Source organism: Maylandia zebra, linkage group LG3 (assembly GCF_041146795.1).
Source record: "Maylandia zebra isolate NMK-2024a linkage group LG3, Mzebra_GT3a, whole genome shotgun sequence".
NCBI classification, from domain to species: Eukaryota; Metazoa; Chordata; class Actinopteri; order Cichliformes; family Cichlidae; genus Maylandia; species Maylandia zebra.
In genome coordinates, this window is record NC_135169.1 from 48,583,447 (window position 1) to 48,600,962 (window position 17,516).

Here is a 17,516-nt window from a genome sequence, read left to right on the forward strand (position 1 = left end):
TTAATCGTAACCTGTTTACTGTCTTAACATGCCTGTCGTTTATTTCTGTGTGATTAAATTTAGGAAGTCGGGCCACTGTGAGTTATGTAGTAGGAACACTAAACCCACCATGTGTGCTCTGAAGTTTATGAGAGTTTCCCTTGTTGCCAGAGTGCAGGAGATAACACCCCCCCTCCCCGCATCAGAATTGGTTTAATGAAAGGATTCCTGAAATTCTCTCCTGTCACTGCTAATGCAGCTTAGAGCTTAGACACACTAGCTTCTAAGCTGGGGTTGGAGCAGGATGGAGCCCAGCAGAAAACATGTTCACATTACACTGCAGACTCCAGTTACAGTCGGGTTACTTTAGGATTAGTTTTCACCTAGTTAGGCTCACATGCTCGTGTATCCAATGTCAATTAGAGGAAACCTTTAATCCTGTTGTATTAAAGCTACCAATATCAATGGGATGTACAGTCAAAAATAACTTTTCTGCAGTTTTTCTGCCTAGCCCATTAATTCTAATAAAGCTGTGGTTATTTGATTGAGCAGGTGTTTATTGAAAGGTTGGATGCCCGTATTAAACATAGACAAAGTGCAAGTATACGCGTGTACAAGTAAGTCCTGTGGGCCAAAAGCTCAGACTGATCTAGACACTTCTGGGTTGTTCTTTTTCTTCTTACTCTTGGGCCTTGATGATGTCATTGAGAGGCGATATCATAGATGTGGTTATTTGAGCTGAAGGTTCTGTAAGCACAGAAGCTTCACTCACATACTGTTCAAACTTTGTTTGTGAAGGAGAGAAGTGGGATCATTTTGGCTAAAGCCCACGAATAACAACACTGAGCTGTCAAATGACCCCTATATAGCCTCTTTAAACAAAATGCAAATTAAAACATTTCAGTTATGGTGCAGTCATACTAGGGAAAACTTTGGTGTGGGACCACGACATAACCAAAGGTATTCCAACTGTGTGCAGTGAACTTGAGATTTATTTTCCTAGTTGCTTTGAAGACAGTGCAGTCAGTTGCTGTTATTAAATGGATTTTATTGCATCAAGCCGCCAATAAAATGAAAATATGATGATGAGTTTCCTATCAGTTTGCCATTGAATGGGTTTAAATTGGCATTTGTGTGCAATGCGTTTGATAAGATGGTGATTAGCTGTGACAAATCTTTGGAAACCAAAAATCTGTTGGTGTCTGTATATAGAGAAATTCACATTAAGGAAAAATGTGCGTGAACTTGTATTCAGAGCGCAACCAGAACCTCAACAAGCTGAAAGAGAAATTAAGAAATTCCTCCACGAATAGGTTCTAGGTTCTTTATTATTTGTCACATGCATAGGTATGTAGATGCTGCAGGACGGTGATTTAACTGCAGAAAGTTAAAGCCATGTTCCACACAAGCTGTTTGGAGAAAGGCCGCTTCCCACCTTTGCAATCACATTTGGATCTCTGACCTCTTCAAGGTCAAATAAGGTCAAACTTTCATAAACTGTCTTATCTTTAACTGTTTAAAATTTTACTGCCTTCTGTTCATATTGGCAACATTTGAAACTGGTATATGGGGATACTAATTGTCACATTATAGTTTGCATCCAAATGCCATGTCACATTTCACCTCTGATCTCACTTTTATAATGCACTGCTTTTCTATCAATTTGACTCCATATTACATTATTCTTAGTGCTGTCAATAGAGTAAAAAAATAACTAATTAATTGCACAATTTTCTGTAATTATTCGCGATTAATTGCAATTACTTGATCAACAGCCTGGTTGCAATTACATTTTTTCAACTTTATATTTAAGCTTGTAACTGACATTTATGCAATATAATGAAGTAAATGGAGAGTAAACACAAAGAATGTATGCTTAAACTGGTTCTCACCAGTGAAATACAACTTTTTAAAAAACCTACATACTAATAGGAATGTCTTTATCCTGTTTTCCTTATCTCACCCCTTGAGCCTGGTTCTGCTCGAAGTTTCTTCCTGTTAAAAGGGAGTTTTCCTTCCCACTGTCGCCAAAGTGCTTGCTCATAGGGGGTCATATGATTGTTTGTTTGTTTGTTTGTTTGTTTTCTGTATTTGTTATTGTACGATCTACTGTGCAAGTACCTAGAGGTTATTTGGTGCTATATAAATAAAATTGAATTGAATTGAAAATTAATAGGTAATGTTTAATCCGATTCATCACAGGGTTACTCTGGATTAATTTTGATTAATCACAATTAAATACCATTTATTTTTATTCTATATTAATCACATTTAATTTTGCACGAGCAAACAGATTCAAGAAAAAAGGGAAAATATGCGTACTTAACATGTTTATTTATCTTGAACATTCATCTCCAAAAAGTTGATTCTGTTCATCTGGACGTAGCGTTTTGTGGGAGAAACGTTTCGTCACTCATCCAAGTGACTTCTTCAGTCTCAGCTGACTGCAGGTTTCCCCAATCTTATAAACAGTACATTTGCATAATGACTGAAACCAGCCCACTGAAGGACGTAGCGTTTTCTCCCACAAAACGCTACGTCCAGATGAACAGAATCTGGATGAACAGAATTTGGAGATTTATTTTCCTGGATGATTGAGAATGCATCAAGACCTTGAACATTCATGTTAACAAAAAACTCTGTAAACATTTATCCGCTCTCTCTCTGTCACTTTTGGGGAGGCTTCAAGTCCTTGAAACGAGGAACCAAAGCTATGTAAAGCGCATGTTCCCAAAGATATTAATAGGTCTGCAGTTTGTTGCAATCTGCCAATGCTCTGTGAGTGGTTTGTTGCAAGCTTGGTGACGCGTTAGTCCTAGCAGCATCCACGACTAATGTATGCTTCACGTCGATGTGATATTTTAAGATGGAAGTGCTTCGGTGAAAAGAGAATTCATTCTTTCACAATGTGCATAATACTATGTCGGTTGACTGTTCTGTCTTTTTTTTTTTTTTTTTTTTTTTAAATATTCAAACGTACTCAAACGTGCGTTTATCATCTTCTATATTGAGTTGTTTGGTTCAGCTGCCCGTCACTACCAGATCAACTGCACATTTGCACAAGTGTGAAGGTAACTCTACTTGGACAAACTGCCCAAAATGCGTTGACAGAAACATTTCGGGAATTTTGAATCATTCTGCACTCCAGATGCATTAATAGCGTTAAAAATCTTAATCGTGTTGACCGTGATGGCGGATTACTTTGCATTAACGCTTTAATTTTAACAGAACTAATTATTTTTAACCTTAGTGTATTAAAAAACAAAGAAAGAGACCAGAGAATGAGCTGCCTTGCCAGAAGTTTGCACTCTCTGTGCTTCTTTATTTCAACAATGTAACAATGGAATTGTCACTTTTTTTTTTTAACGTACTTTTTATGAAAGACTACAGCAAATTGGCTCAAACTAGTTATCAGGAGGTGAATAAATATATTTATGTTGTTAAACTGAAATTTCTGTTTCCTACAGTTATGCCTGGAGGAACCATAGTGGAGAATGGCTCTGTGGTCAAAGACCCGACGGCCTCTCACCTAAATGATCACATCAGCAATCACTGCCATGAGGCCAGAGCGGCCACACACAGCAACGCCGTCCTGCCCATCTACAAGCCATCCTGCTCGCCCACTACTGTCTGTTATAGCAGCCCACAGAAAAGTTACCCAGACCTGGAGCCAGACAACCACAGCCTGACTTCCCAGGACTCTGGTATCCCCACTCTGGAGATCAATCCTCCGGAGCCCTTCCTTCACAGTCACCAAAGGCAAAGCGACGGAGGCCTTATGCTGGAATCAAGTCACGACACCCCCGCCACATTACCTCTGGACAATGGTCCCTCTGATGGCACCACTGTACGAAAATCCTCCACCTTTCCCCGCAGTGGCTATGACAACATCCGCCTCTTTAGCCCCACCCTCAGATTATCCTCCACCATGGGAGCTGGTGTTGGGGGCGGAGCATTAAACCGTAGTGATGACATCTCTGTGTGCAGCGTGTCAAGCATGAGCACAGAACTGTCGGTCTCCAACGAAGACATCCTGGATTTCACAGTTACATCTGACTCCAGTGCGATTGTCACTTTGGAGACAGCCGACAGCAGCACTAACCACTTTTCAGAAGTGGTGTTGTCGTCTTCAGCGGGAACCTCCAGAGACTTATGGGCGGCAGAAGTCATGCAGAAAGAAGAGGATGGGAGGCAGAGAAAATTGGGACCACTAGCAAGTTTATTTGCAAGGTAAGTCCATGGTTCTGTACTTTGTATTTGTAACACCCCACCACACCCCCACAGACTATCTGTTCTTGTTTAATTATGAACAATTATCATATAAGAAATAAAAAAACCTGTAAAGTCAGTACCTACATTTTGGAATATTCAATTAACAATCATTTGAAACAAATGATTTAAAATAATAATACAACTGAGAAAGTTTTTAGACTCACGTTATTATCTATTTGTCTTATATATGAAATATTTTTGAGCTGTGTTTTTATTGGATGCATTTTTATTTTTTCAAAGCCTACAGTAGCTGTTTTTTGCATATAGATAATATATTTTGATGATACCTAACCTGTATAATCCACTGTCAACGATGTACTCTACAACCTTGACCAAATCTAGGTCAATTGAATTCATGTGAGGTAATCTCAGGGTAAACATCTAAAGTTAATTACTCATTCAGGCATGTATTTATTTCATTACCATATTTATTAATGTAAATTAACAACAAACAAGAACAAATGTGATTCCATAGTTTTAAGGGTGCGGGGAATTCAACTTGTTTAAACATCAAAACAAAAACTAAGCCTAGACATAAGTCACTTTTCAAAAATCGGCAGCAGTGGTACACATCCCCACATTTTCTGTCTCTGTACCAAGATGGTGCCTGTAGCACCAAAGGACTCTGTCTCGCCCTAGCATCACCTGTCCCTCTCATCCTCATCATAAAGTCATCATATTCTGTGCTATGATTTATTTTTGTTTGTGGTCTTGCCACATGTGCCACAAACCTCATCTTAGCTGGTACATGACTCCGTTTGCAATCAGCCCTTATTGTCAACACGTAAGCCGTGACACATTTATATTGCAGCATTTTGCATCTCACTACGACAGGAAGGAGTTGTTCCTACCAATCATTTAGACGATCCCAATAACGGCTACTTTCCACTGTGTTCTTGTTAATGATAAAGTACAAATTTATTACTAAATTACTAAAATATCAATATTTTAATGTGAGAATCGATTCTAGAACATACATATCTGGTATCAGAGGAATCGTGTATATATCATAATAATAATGGATTGCATTTATATAGCGCTTTTCGGGGCCCTCCACTATTCCACTATTCATTCACTCTCACATTCACACACTGGTGGAGGCAGCTACAGCTGTACCCACAGCTGCCTTGGGGCAGACTGACAGAAGCGAGGCTGCCACATCGCGCCATCGGCCCCTCTGGCCATCATCAGTAGGCAGTATGTGAAGTGTCTTGCCCAAGGACACAACAACCGAGACTGTCCGAGCCGGGCTCGAACCGGCAACCTTCTGGTTACAAGACGAACTGCCAACTCTTGAGCCACGATCGATATATGGTGTGATCCACACACCACTACTTGTAATTTAGAATCTTTTAGAGGAGTTGCAGGATTTAGGAGGGACATTTGTAGAGCTTTTCTTTGGATATTGGCTGCCTTTTGTTTTATGAAAAAGCAGCAGTTGTCCAAAGGAAAAACTTTAAAAGACCTCCAGACAGCCTGATGTCCAAGAACACTTAAAAAAAAAAAAAAAAAAATCTAAAAAGCCTGTCTCTTTGGATGTAAACTACAAATTAAGGGCTGTAAACTTTCTTCAAGATCTTTGCACCATGCTGGAGTATAATGAAATATGTGGGCAGAAATGTTGATCTATCACAAATGTTATGAGGCCATAATAGGGCAGAAATAGAAGAAAAACTAAAAGCAGCATTGTAGCCAGCCTTACTGAGATAATACTAGATTGTCAACTTCCTCTTTGACTTGCAGAATTTGTATGCTTAAGATTGCTTCACAAACGTGCATTAAGCAAAATATCCCTCTGACCCATTCCACCACTCTTGGAAATTGCAGCTCACCCAGAACATAAAAGATCATGACCCTGACCTCTGCTTATCCAAATCATAGCCAAGCATGAGTCTGATAGCAGCTTTAAAGCACAGCAGCGACCTAGCTACCACTTACATGTTGTCTCTTGTGTTTAAGATACAGACTAGTATATGAACACCCCTGGTAAAGCCTGGTTTGCTTGTTATTCACACCTTTTGACACCAGCTCCCAGCACATCATGTTTCAATAGTACAAATGGACCAGTTAGACCAATTATTACTGATCCCATCCTTATAACATAAATCTAAAGTTCATTCATGTATGTGCTGAAGTTGTATTTGTTGGTAAAACAATAACAAAACCATGGTGAACAAAACAGATTTAATTTAAGCTCAGTGAGAATTTGCTGCTCTAATTTATGTTCACAGTAGTTTCTCAGCACTAAGCATTGCTCTTAGAGCCACACATGCAGAGTATGTCTAACAAGAAACTCCATATTCTACTGTAGGTGCAGTAAAAGCTTCACAAGTGCTAAAACGAACATAAAGAGAAAAGGGGCGAGAGCAGCTAACAAGGAAAGTGCTGTTTTTGGAGCTTCTGGCTCATGTTAACTCACTTGACTATAGTTTGCTGTTAATTACATGAATTACTGCAAACAGACTGTGAAATGCCTTCAAACGACTGACCCTTTGCCGTCAGCTTCCTCTGTGCTGTTTCATGTAGAAGTTATGAAGTTTCAGTGGTGGTTGCACGTTGCTGCTTTCAGATGGGGCCAGTGTCAAAAAGATGTGTTACATACAACTGGTCTGTTGACCACTGTTGTTTGTGCTGATGTTAGCGACTCCTGTTTGTACTCTTCATACTGTGATTTTGGATCTTTGGGGTTTTCTTTTTTTCTTTCTTTAGGGGGGTGAGGGGGCCGTTTGCTTCAATATTCAACAAATGCACAGCGTGACCCAAATGTGCAGTTGGAATTTTTAGAGGCCTGCAGTGGAGCATATTTGTGCTGATTCAAAGCACTCTGTCCCCTTATATACGACTATCAGATATGTGCATCCCTACCCAGTATCTCAGATCCTGAGGAATTTTCTGTTTTCTGGCAGGGAACGTCCTTAACAGCATAACTTGTCCTGAGAGAGTGTGCACTGCTTCTCTGTTTGTGAAGACGATACTGTCATGACATTGCATCTAATGGGCTACTTCCCATTTCTGAATGTGTGCAGCTAAAGGTGTGGTGCTCCTTCCTCTTCCTCCTCCTTGTGCATGTTACAGATAGAGCACCTTAGGGGAACAGCAGTTTACTAAGACTATTTAAGATGAAGTTAGAGGGTTAAGTGCACAGAAAAGGCAGCAGGATGGTGACCGTAGTCCTCGTAGTAAGTAACTAAGTTAAAAAACGCCAGCCAACAAGAACATATCAAACTACTTAATTGCCTGAAGAAAATGCTAATGAGGTTTTTGATGTCTCACTACAAGTTTCATCATCATACTCGGGTTCAACTTGTTATAAGCTGGCACAGACATGCTAAAGTTACTTTCATTTGACTTACAGGTTTTTGCACACGTTCTGAGGAACGCTTTTAGTCTACCAAGATTTCTTTTTGTATTTGACCAGGCTCTTATTTCAGATCAAGTGTGTTGTCATGGATAGCTTGCATTTAGCACTACAGATGCTGCAGAGATTGTTGTGTGCATTGAGTTTTGAAAAAGTGTAATCTCAACTGAGACCGCTTTCAGCTTGAGGCTGCTGGTGCCATTGCCACGTGTGTCAGATCGCATGGTCTCATTCTTTCTTCCTTCCTCTAACCCAGATCTACTCTGCTACCGAAATGTAACATTTCATTGATTTAGTGTGTGAATCATTTCATATTTGGCATCTGGTGCAAGACTCTGCCAAATCAAACATGTGGAACTGCCCACTGTTGTAATAGAGCAGCTGAAAGTAGCCCTTTTCTTGTTTCTGTATTTGTGTAGGAGTTCACTTGGCAAATGAAAGCTGCCAAAAATGTGATGATTTGAGATGACCTTGGTTTAAATCCTCTTTTCATCGGTGCCTGGAGGTTTTACTTAAACGTAAGCAGAGACTCTATTTTAATTTTCAGACGCTTTATTTCTTTTAGGAACTGAAGCCAAACCTGGAATTTCCGTATTCTGTTTGACTTGCAAGAAATGTACTATTCCTCTCTGCTGAATGCATCTTTCCCAATATATATTTCAGGAAAGATGCATTTGAGTCAAAACCATGAGTTTACATTTTGTTTTGGTTGTAGTTATTAGATGGGTAGGATGACGGGAATGAAATGATCCACTGCCTGCTCTGGTTTTCCTCAAATTGAATCCAAGTTCCAAACACACTCAAAATGTTTACTGACTGAATTAATCAGTTAATGAGGTAACATCAAGTGTTAAATTGGCACTCCCTCAAACTCAACTCGTCATCCCTGGTTTTTATTCATTCGTCACAAGTAAAAGTTACTCATTTACTGATTGCCCTTCAGATTCCTGCTTCTCACACTCATTCCTCCTGTTCCTTACATCCCATTTGTTTAGAAGTCAGCCTTGTGACTGAGGAGGTGGGGACACAGAGGAGAGAGCAGCTCCCTCCTTTCCACTCTGCCTGAACAAAGGGCTGTGTAGGGCTTTTTTTACACTCTGTAGTAAAAGCCGTAAATGCAGTGGGACTTGCTGATCTATGAGTTTAACCACAGGGTTTTTGCTATTTTTCTGTTCCTCTTATCGTCTTTTGAAGCTTAGACTTCAGGCTCTTGTTTCTCTGTTGTGTAATTGCATTAACAGAGCAGGATGGCAACTCCATCGCTCATGCTGTACACTGACAGGTAGGACAATGAACAGTATTTGGTGGCATAAGTTTGTCTTGATTGACATGTCATGGCTACTGTTTCCTGTTGGATTTTTTTTTTTTTTTTTTTTTCTGCTTGGCAGCTTTGAGCAGTTCTTTGTCCTGGTTATTTTATGTTTTCTATGACTTGAGTCTGCTTTTCTACTTGAGATGGCTTGTGTTAATTTTTTTGAGTCATGTCTCTTTATTGTAAATTCAGGCCTGTAACCATGCTGAGACACTTTATCACCTTATTTGCAGACATCAAGGCTGAAAACCAGATTTGTGAAATGCTAAAAATCTTAAAATCCTTTGGGGAAAAAATAATCTAGTGCTATGTCTTAGCTCACACTGACCATATATAAATAAGCACTTCTGACAGTCAGTTCTTTGGTTCTTCCTAGCTGTTCCGTTTGAGTACTCGACCGTAGCCGCACCAATTCAGATGTCACGTTGAAGCAACTTTGGCCCTGACTGAATGCAAACCATGTTCCTGCAGACACGAAAGCCAAAAACAAGCAAAAACAAAACACATGGCATCCACACGAGGTGTTGAGTAATCCAGGAGTTGAAGTCAAAGTTTGCTTCTTAAAGGTGGCACCGTGTTGGCCTCTGCACTTTGATCTGTGTTGCGTTCTTTTATAGAGGCTTTCTGAGGTTACTCGTGTTCACTACTCCCTGCTGACAGTTTACTTTTTCTGGCATATCGCATATTTTCAGTATTGCTTTTGCGTTACAGATGTACAGATTCTTGTTTAAATAATTAGTTGGTTGAGCCAAAAAGTTGATTATTGACCAAGTAATGTTTTCCCAAGCTTTGAACCACATTTTAAGATTTATTAGTGGGTTTATTTTTTAGGTTGAGATGACAATAATATATTCTAGTAAGCCCTGTGATGGTGGGCATGTTTACCAAGATTTCTTAAAGGTTCTTTAATGTGCAGCTGTTACTGTTAAAATGGGAGTATAGTCTCTGCGGCATGATTGCATCATCCACACTCAGATTTGGTATTCAAGTAAATTGCAAAGGATCAAGAGATGCTTTCCATTTTGATTTTAGGCCAGCCAAAGCTAGTGTGGATAGCAAGCTATCAGTTTGCTATCCACATTACCAAACTGATAACCGTGGACCAGGAATCAGTTCAATAACTTTCACAAACTATGAAATTCCTCTACTTTTCTACTTGCCATCTTTATTTGCTTGAAAAACAAGTCACTGAAACATTGTGGTTTGAGAAGTTTGAGTTTAGCCGTGTTTTCGTGAATCATCTAATCTACACTCGTGATGTTCCCTCTGGGTCTTCATCAGCTTTCGCAGGGCTCATCCACTGATGGCCTCACATTTAACTAGAATAAATTGTTACAAAACCACTGCTTGTGCTCATGTTGTTTGTTTGTTTTTCAACTACAACACTGCATTATGGTAAAACATCTCTACTTTGGATTTGTCTTTATTTCCAAAGGACATCGTTCCAAAGTTGTTGTTTTTTTGTTTTTGTTTTTTATTCAGATGCAACTTTAAAAACCTGTGTCATGCAGCCATTTTCTTTCTACAGAGAATAGGCTTCCTGCTGACAACCCTTCCAAACAAGCCATACTTTAAAAGTCTTTTTCTGAACGTTTACAAATGTCAGCATGTTAAATGTTGAGTCTGAGATGCAGTTCTTGGGGTTTGTTGCATTTAGCAGGTTCTCTAAGCATTCTCATTTTTGTGGTGAATTTGCTAGAATGTCCAATTTTGCCAAGATTGTTATTGTTGTTAATTTCTTTGGAAGCCATCAGGGTGTAATTGGGTTTTTTAAGCTGTGAATTTGTGTTTTTCACGGCTGTGCAGTGTTTTAAGATATTGTTCCACACCCTGCTTCTTGGTATTACTTCTCTAAGTCTTTGGAATTGCGATGGAGGGATGGATTGCCTATAATGGTGTTGGAGAGCCCTGTTGCATGGGTCAGCTCGTCTGTCCTCCTCACCAAAGAGAAGTGTTAAATTCTAGAACTCTTAGTAGTTTTGTATGATTAACACTTATAAATAATCCTTATTCATTTTAAGACAGAAGAATTAAACAGGAGGTAGGTTCTCATAACCAGAGAGATCAGATTCTAACGACATGTTCAGATTAACATCATTCAGAACCAAAAGTAGTAAAGCTGGATTCAATATATGAAACTTTGCCATGTTTGCCAGTACTCGTCTTTCTAAAAGTAAATCTATGACAGGGAGTGAGCAATGATAATAATGGGATTCTTAAGTGTAGCATTCAGTACAGCCTGTGCAAAGTCTGTGAAGCAGTTTTCCTTGAATTGTTTTGAGTTCTCCAAGCTTCAAAAGAAATCTGTTAAATAGTCCTTGTCGTTCCCCTGGTCTTTGTGGCTAAATGACTCTTTCCTCCGTCACCCCATGCGTTCCTCAGTTATCCTCTCCATCTTTTGTTTCTTTGTAATCTGAAGGCTAACGTTTCCTTCCTCTGTTTGCTGTGGGTGGAGTTAGATGGCTTTGATGTCAGTAGATATTACATCCTTAAATTGACCATTTCCTCTATATTTGAGTGTGAAATGGTGCTGTACAATTTACCGATGTCTTATGCGTTCAAGCACTTCTTTGTCAAAATATTAAGAAAATGGCGATAGTATGGAAAATGGTGGGGGTTTTTTTGTTTTGTTCACTGGTTTGTCTGTGCAATTGTGAAAATAGCAGAGAAGTTCAGCTTAAATGTCACTGTGCATTTACAGTTTGTAAAATATTAAAAGTGTTGGCTTTTAACGGCTTTCTTTTTTTCACCTTGGGAGTAACATTCCATTACTTTTATCTTTGTGTACTGTAGTTATCAGCAAGCAGAGCGGAAAATATGCAGGGTTGATGTGAAACGTGCAGCTACAACGAGGCAGGAATGAAGCGTTGGCATTAGAGGGTAAATAGAATGGCGACTCGCCCAGCTTATGCCTGACTGTGAACATAAATGGATTTACTTGTTAAGATCAAGTTATTTTGTTTTCAGGTTGTCACTGGAAACTGAAATGTCACCATGGTAAATCATTAGCAAAATTGTTGTTAATCTTTGTTACGTTTCATAAGCAATTACAGCTGGTTGGCTGTAAAGCTTGGCTGTTTGAAATGTTGTCCAGAGTTGCAGTGTGATGGTATTGTCATCTTTCTGTCTTGCGTCACCTTCTGATTCCTAACAGTATTAATGGTCTACAAGAAATAATGTTTTTTTTCCTGATATTTGCTCCTCAGACTGCTCTGTAACTCATAAAACACATTGCTTTCTGAATACTGGAAAACCTGCAGGTTATACATAAATAATACTTCTTCCCTATTAATTCTCAGCTAATATTGCTGAATAAGTTGTTCAGGCCTCAGCATTTTAGGGCTCATAGCTCATGGATTTCTTTTCTGAATTTAAAATAGAGCTTTTTAATTGGCTTCTTAAGATAATTAAAAGCTCCTGAAGAGATCAGACTTGCATAGAACAAGGGAAGTTCAGCTGAGTTAGCTGCTCAGAGGTGGTGAGCTTTATTATAGTAGTTTGGTCTCTGTGCATGTTAGTTTTGTTTTTTTTTTCTTGTGGAATATAGGTCATATTTGCAACTTGGGCTGTTTTACTGTAACTAGAAAACTGAAATATTACCAAATCATAAAAAAGGAAAATTACAAACTAATTTTAGAGCAGCTGCAAGATTTGTTTAGTAATTGAACATAAGTGATTACTAGCAGCAAAGCATTGCTTGTTTTTGATATGATGCAGCTTCTTCTTGATTAGTATTAATTGCACTTTATAATAACTTTATAACTACTGTTATTAAGCAAGATAAGAGCCAGTGTCATTTTGTTGTCCAGATGACAGGAACTGTAAGGTTTTACTGAGCACAGAACATCTTGAATGAAGCAATTTCCAAAGCAAAAACAGAAGCCTGTAGCACATGTGGTGACAGTCATTGAATGAGTCTGTCCTGTGTTTGGCAGCATGTTTCCTGTCATCACTACTCTCGAGACCAACCCACGGGGCACAGGTCAAGCTGTGCAGCACTTAAGAGGTCAGGGGTCACTGATTCAACTGAGACAACTTGTGCATTTAGACCTATTTGACCCTTCCCGGCTCTTTCCACATGTCTGTACAACTTGCTGAGAGCCAAAGCTTGAAAATGTCATATTTAGCTGACGTGTGAAAATCATTATAGAAGACCCCTTGATGAAATTCAGCCTTAGACAAACAGCAGTGTGTGGGCTCTTTGATGTTACAGCCTTCTATTGTGCCTGTTCTTGCCCTGCTTGATCAGAAGAGGCTTTTTATTTGACCAATTTAAATGTCTTTTCACAGCTTGCCTCTATTCGGGCTTTTAATTAAAGCCACCTCTAACAGCTCAGTGACATCAACGCAGTGATAAATGAATAAAAAATAAAACCGAATAGCTGGCTAAACGGCTTAGTGAATGTTGTGGAACAAAGGAAAGCTTTTCAACGGTTTAGCAGGTAGTATTTAAACCCCAGGTGGGCTGAAACCACTGCACTTTCAATGCAGTGCAGAGGAGACTGGATACAATTCATTTCAAATGGGAATTCACAAAATTCATTGGATGAAGGTAGTATTCTTCAGTCAAAGCGGCAATAATGAGGGGAAATTTGGAACTCTGCAGTTAGGCACTGTGTGTCTCAGCACATGGCAAGCCTGCTCCGTAACTTTACATGATGTTGATGTGGTTTTTAAACACTTTAGTTTTGCAATAATACCACTTGCCGATACGAAATTTCACTCTGACTTGTTGCAACAGTAGCATCTTTTTTACTACCATACTCAAATTCAGTAAGCTCTTTAGATGACCCATTCTTTTACAAGTGCTTGAGTTTTATACACCTGTGGCAGTGGGACAAAAAAACACCCAAATTCAACCATTTCCCAATGCTTTCTTCCATATTGTGCCTAAGTCGTGAATAGGCAGACTACAATCTGGATCTGAACCCAGACCTATTACTAGATTTTGATGCACCATTTCTATTTTACGTTAGTGCCACATTTCTCACATTTATCTTATTGTTATTCTAGTATGGTCAGCCTTTTCCTTTGTCTACAATAGTCGATGTACAGTGGGGGAAATGTTCTCCTTCTGAGTTTGTAAGATCGGCCGCATAACCAAGGGGGGAACTTGGAACGCTGCAAGGTTTCAATGTGTAGTGTGTTAAAAGTGGTGTTCTTGGTGACTGTGGTCTTATTTGCCTTTACGTCATTAACAAGTGTAGCTCTAGGCTGATCCACTTTTTTTGTGATCATCCTCACCCTGTGAGGGAAGAACTCCTTCAAGGGTGACAGTTTCTTCTGAATAATTGCACGGACAGTTGTCATATTCTCACCAAGCTTCTTGCTGATGTTCTTGTAACTCATCCATGTGTAGCCCAGCGTTGTGCAGATCTGCAGTCTTGTCACGTTCTTTGATCGATCTTTGGTCTTACCTGTGGTCGTGGATAGGTTGGAATAAAAGCAAATTGATTCTGTGAAAAGGTGTACTTTATACACAACAAGTTAAGATCAGTAGTATCTGGAATTGACTGGCTATGTCCCATGATTATAGTCAATCTGTGGGGGAATCAAATTTTTATTTTACTCAGAGACATGCAAATCTATTTATTTATTACTTTCATGTAATATTTTCTTTCTGGATTTTTTGGTTGAATTCTGTCTTTCTCCATTAAAATGAAATTACCATAAATGTAGATTTAATATTCTTATATAACTTCAAACTACTACTGATTCAAAAATTGGGCTACTTTATTATATATTGCATTAAATTATAATGCATTTGGAACTTTGATATTTTGGACCTTGGTTTGAGGAAATTTTCTCTAACTAGACCTTTAAATTTTAATTGAATATCGCTCATATAAGGTAGGAGGTTAAATGGCTTGCGACCTATAACCCCTTGTTCTTTAAGTCAAATATACAATATGTGGCTTTACATCAGCTGTCCCCTCCAGTAGTAGAGACACACACACTACAGTGTTTCACCTCACTGATTGCTTTAGTCAGGAGGCAGGTTGTCAACGCCTTCCTTCCTTTTTGTTGCCGTTATAATGAGCTAATTATCGTCCATTCTAATTCTGTGTCATTCTCCTCTCTCAGGAGCCTGTTTGCCAGGAGAGTGAAGGAAAATCAGCCTGTGGAGCAGAAGGATCCTGGGTGGAAGCTGTTTGGGAAAGTCCCACTTCGGGAAAGCCCCCTCAAAGACCCTAAGAAAATACAAAAGGTAGAATCTGTAGTCAGACCAGGGGTTCAGCAGAACTTAAGGGGCTTTATTTTGTGTGTGGCTTGTGGCACGAGCATACCTATTGAATTGCCAGAAAGGATGGAGACGTGGGCAGTAGTTGCGTCTGCGTCAGACGAACAGCAGTCCAAGCAGTGATGTGCAGATCTCCATTTCCCCACCATACTTTCCATTCTCCAATTAATTTCTTCACCTCCCTGGTAGGACAAGCCTAAAACTCCAAAACAAGGAGGCATCCTGACGACATTCTAGAAAAGATTCCTGAACCAGGCTTCTTTCAATGTACTAGCTAGGCTTAATCTCATGTGGCATGATGTAGTGTTGCGCATCAATTTTGATGCCAGTCGGCTGCTTATGCACCTCTCAATTTTTTTTAACTTGGCACGGTGCGCTGCTAGAGCTGGGTTGAAGACACATCTGTATTGGTTTTTACTGCCATTTTAATGATATTGTAGCACATGATCAGAGATGCACAGATGCAGAAAACTTGACAATTTGTGGAAAAAACTTTGCAAAAAACCTTTGACAACATCTTGGCTTCCAGTTTTGGCTTCTTTTCCTCCTATATCAACGCTTATGTGGATGTATTGTCTAAGTGGCCATATCTATAGTTCAGGAGAATACTGCGGCAGCCTTCTGTAACAGCAGGTATAAAACAAATGTCTATGAAACACAGTTGCTGTGCTGAGCGAAGTGACCGACTGTTGCAGCAGGTATATTGTAGTTTTCAGCCATCTGCTATCCTATTGTTTCAGTCCCTGCCTACAGCCTGTGGCCATAGGCGAGGGTAAGAACATAGACCGACCAATGAATTTACAGCTCTGCTGTACACTCAGCTCTTATTTTCAAAGCACACCAGTACAGTGTCTGCACCACTGCAGATGAACCTCTGCCTTCCCTGGTATGTGCCTTTAACTCTTTTCCAGATGAGAACTGTTCTCTCAGACTTGCGATGTGCCAAATTTCATTCCTGTTGCTCAGCTGGGCACCGCCCCAGTGTGAGGTGGAGGTCACTGCTCGTTTGAGAGAAAACTAATCAGAAAAGGAACTGTTTCTCCTTTACATGAAGTTTCACTGTCCTGTTTATAAACCAAGGAGAGTTTGTCTGTTTGTAGCCCATTTGTTCAGCTCTGTGTGTGCTTTGCTTGGTTGACACACAGAACATGGCCTTGCGTACTTCAGTAGAACAAAGGATTTTTCTTCCCAGAGCAGCTGATCTTCTGTTTGTGGTGACTATGCAGAAAAATGGAAACCATCAAATAAAATTATGAAGACTCCAACAGGAAAATAACCATGAAAAGTATAATTACATTTTTAGTCTGGAGTTTGATAAAGCTGATAAGGTATCAACATCCTACTCCAGTCGGTCACTGTCCTTATAAACCAGCCTTCCGCATGTGTGCTATGAATGGGGTTGATCTGGCCTTGGCATAGACCATCAGGAGCGGTTTATGTGACTGCAGAAGGTGCTGCCATCACAGCCCCAGTCAAACTGTACAGCCAGCTGTCTGATGCACAAACCATTGGTATTATATTCATAAGGTAACTGACGCTAATACAAGTAGGCATTGGCTCCATGATCCAGGGTCCAGCTCTGACCCAAAATGTGATCAGTTCAATTCAGAAAGTGCAGTTTTGAATTGGTGTTTCTGCAGAGTGTGCATCTGTTGTTCAAAGGTCAGACAGATAGCTTGGATTCAGTTTTAAGCAGAGCCTTAATGTTGTACCATGAGGTAAAGTACAGTAACATCATAACTACTTAAGACTGATAAAGAAGCCTTCGTCAGTAGTTGGTTCATAATGGCTCTCATCATAAGCAAGTTCAAAATACTCAGATCATGCATACAATCTGCTGTATTCTCGAACAATAAGAGTACTGAGCTGAAAAATGACATGCAGGTTCAGCTGCTATATTTAAAAAAAATACCACTTGCAGAAATTGAAGTGGCCCCTCTGTTTGGCTTCAGCAGCTCTTAGAAGTATAGTAGATGGCCCAGCAAATGTTTGACTTGAGCTATTTATTCGTTTATTCAAAGCAGGGAGCATGCACGGTCATGGTTTGGGTTTTACATGACAAGGAGAATTTTATTTGCATGGTCACTATAGCAGGAGCATGTTATTACAATACAGTGGACTTCAGGAAGACAGCTGAAGTAGTTGATAATATACTCCTTTGGGGATGTAAGTATGCTACACGTATTATCCCTGACAGACAGTGATGTTTGGTCGCTATCAGACATTCCAAGCTGCAGTTGCTCACCTCAAAGATGAAAACGATCTGTATATTTTAACTTCATATGGTCAGTGGTTATTTTTTCCATCTTTTCTTGAAGTTGCTCGATCTCATTGACTTTCTGTGGCTGCTGGTA

The 17,516-nt window shown here is 39.6% G+C and overlaps 1 protein-coding gene across 5 annotated transcripts in view; it reads left to right on the plus strand.

Moving 5' to 3' along the window:
- Positions 1-17,516, plus strand: part of tbc1d14 (TBC1 domain family, member 14) — a 44,793-nt gene that overhangs the window by 3,630 nt on the left and 23,647 nt on the right. For 4 of the 5 annotated variants that reach the window (XM_004567069.2, XM_076881968.1, XM_004567068.5 and 1 more), the window contains 2 exons: positions 3,447-4,209; positions 15,006-15,129. In XM_004567069.2, coding sequence (XP_004567126.1) covers positions 3,449-4,209; positions 15,006-15,129 — 885 coding nt within the window. In that variant the 5' untranslated portion in view covers positions 3,447-3,448. Of the gene's footprint in view, positions 1-3,446; positions 4,210-8,679; positions 8,892-15,005; positions 15,130-17,516 lie in introns of those variants that run through there. The other variant, XM_012923515.4, reaches the window with a different exon arrangement.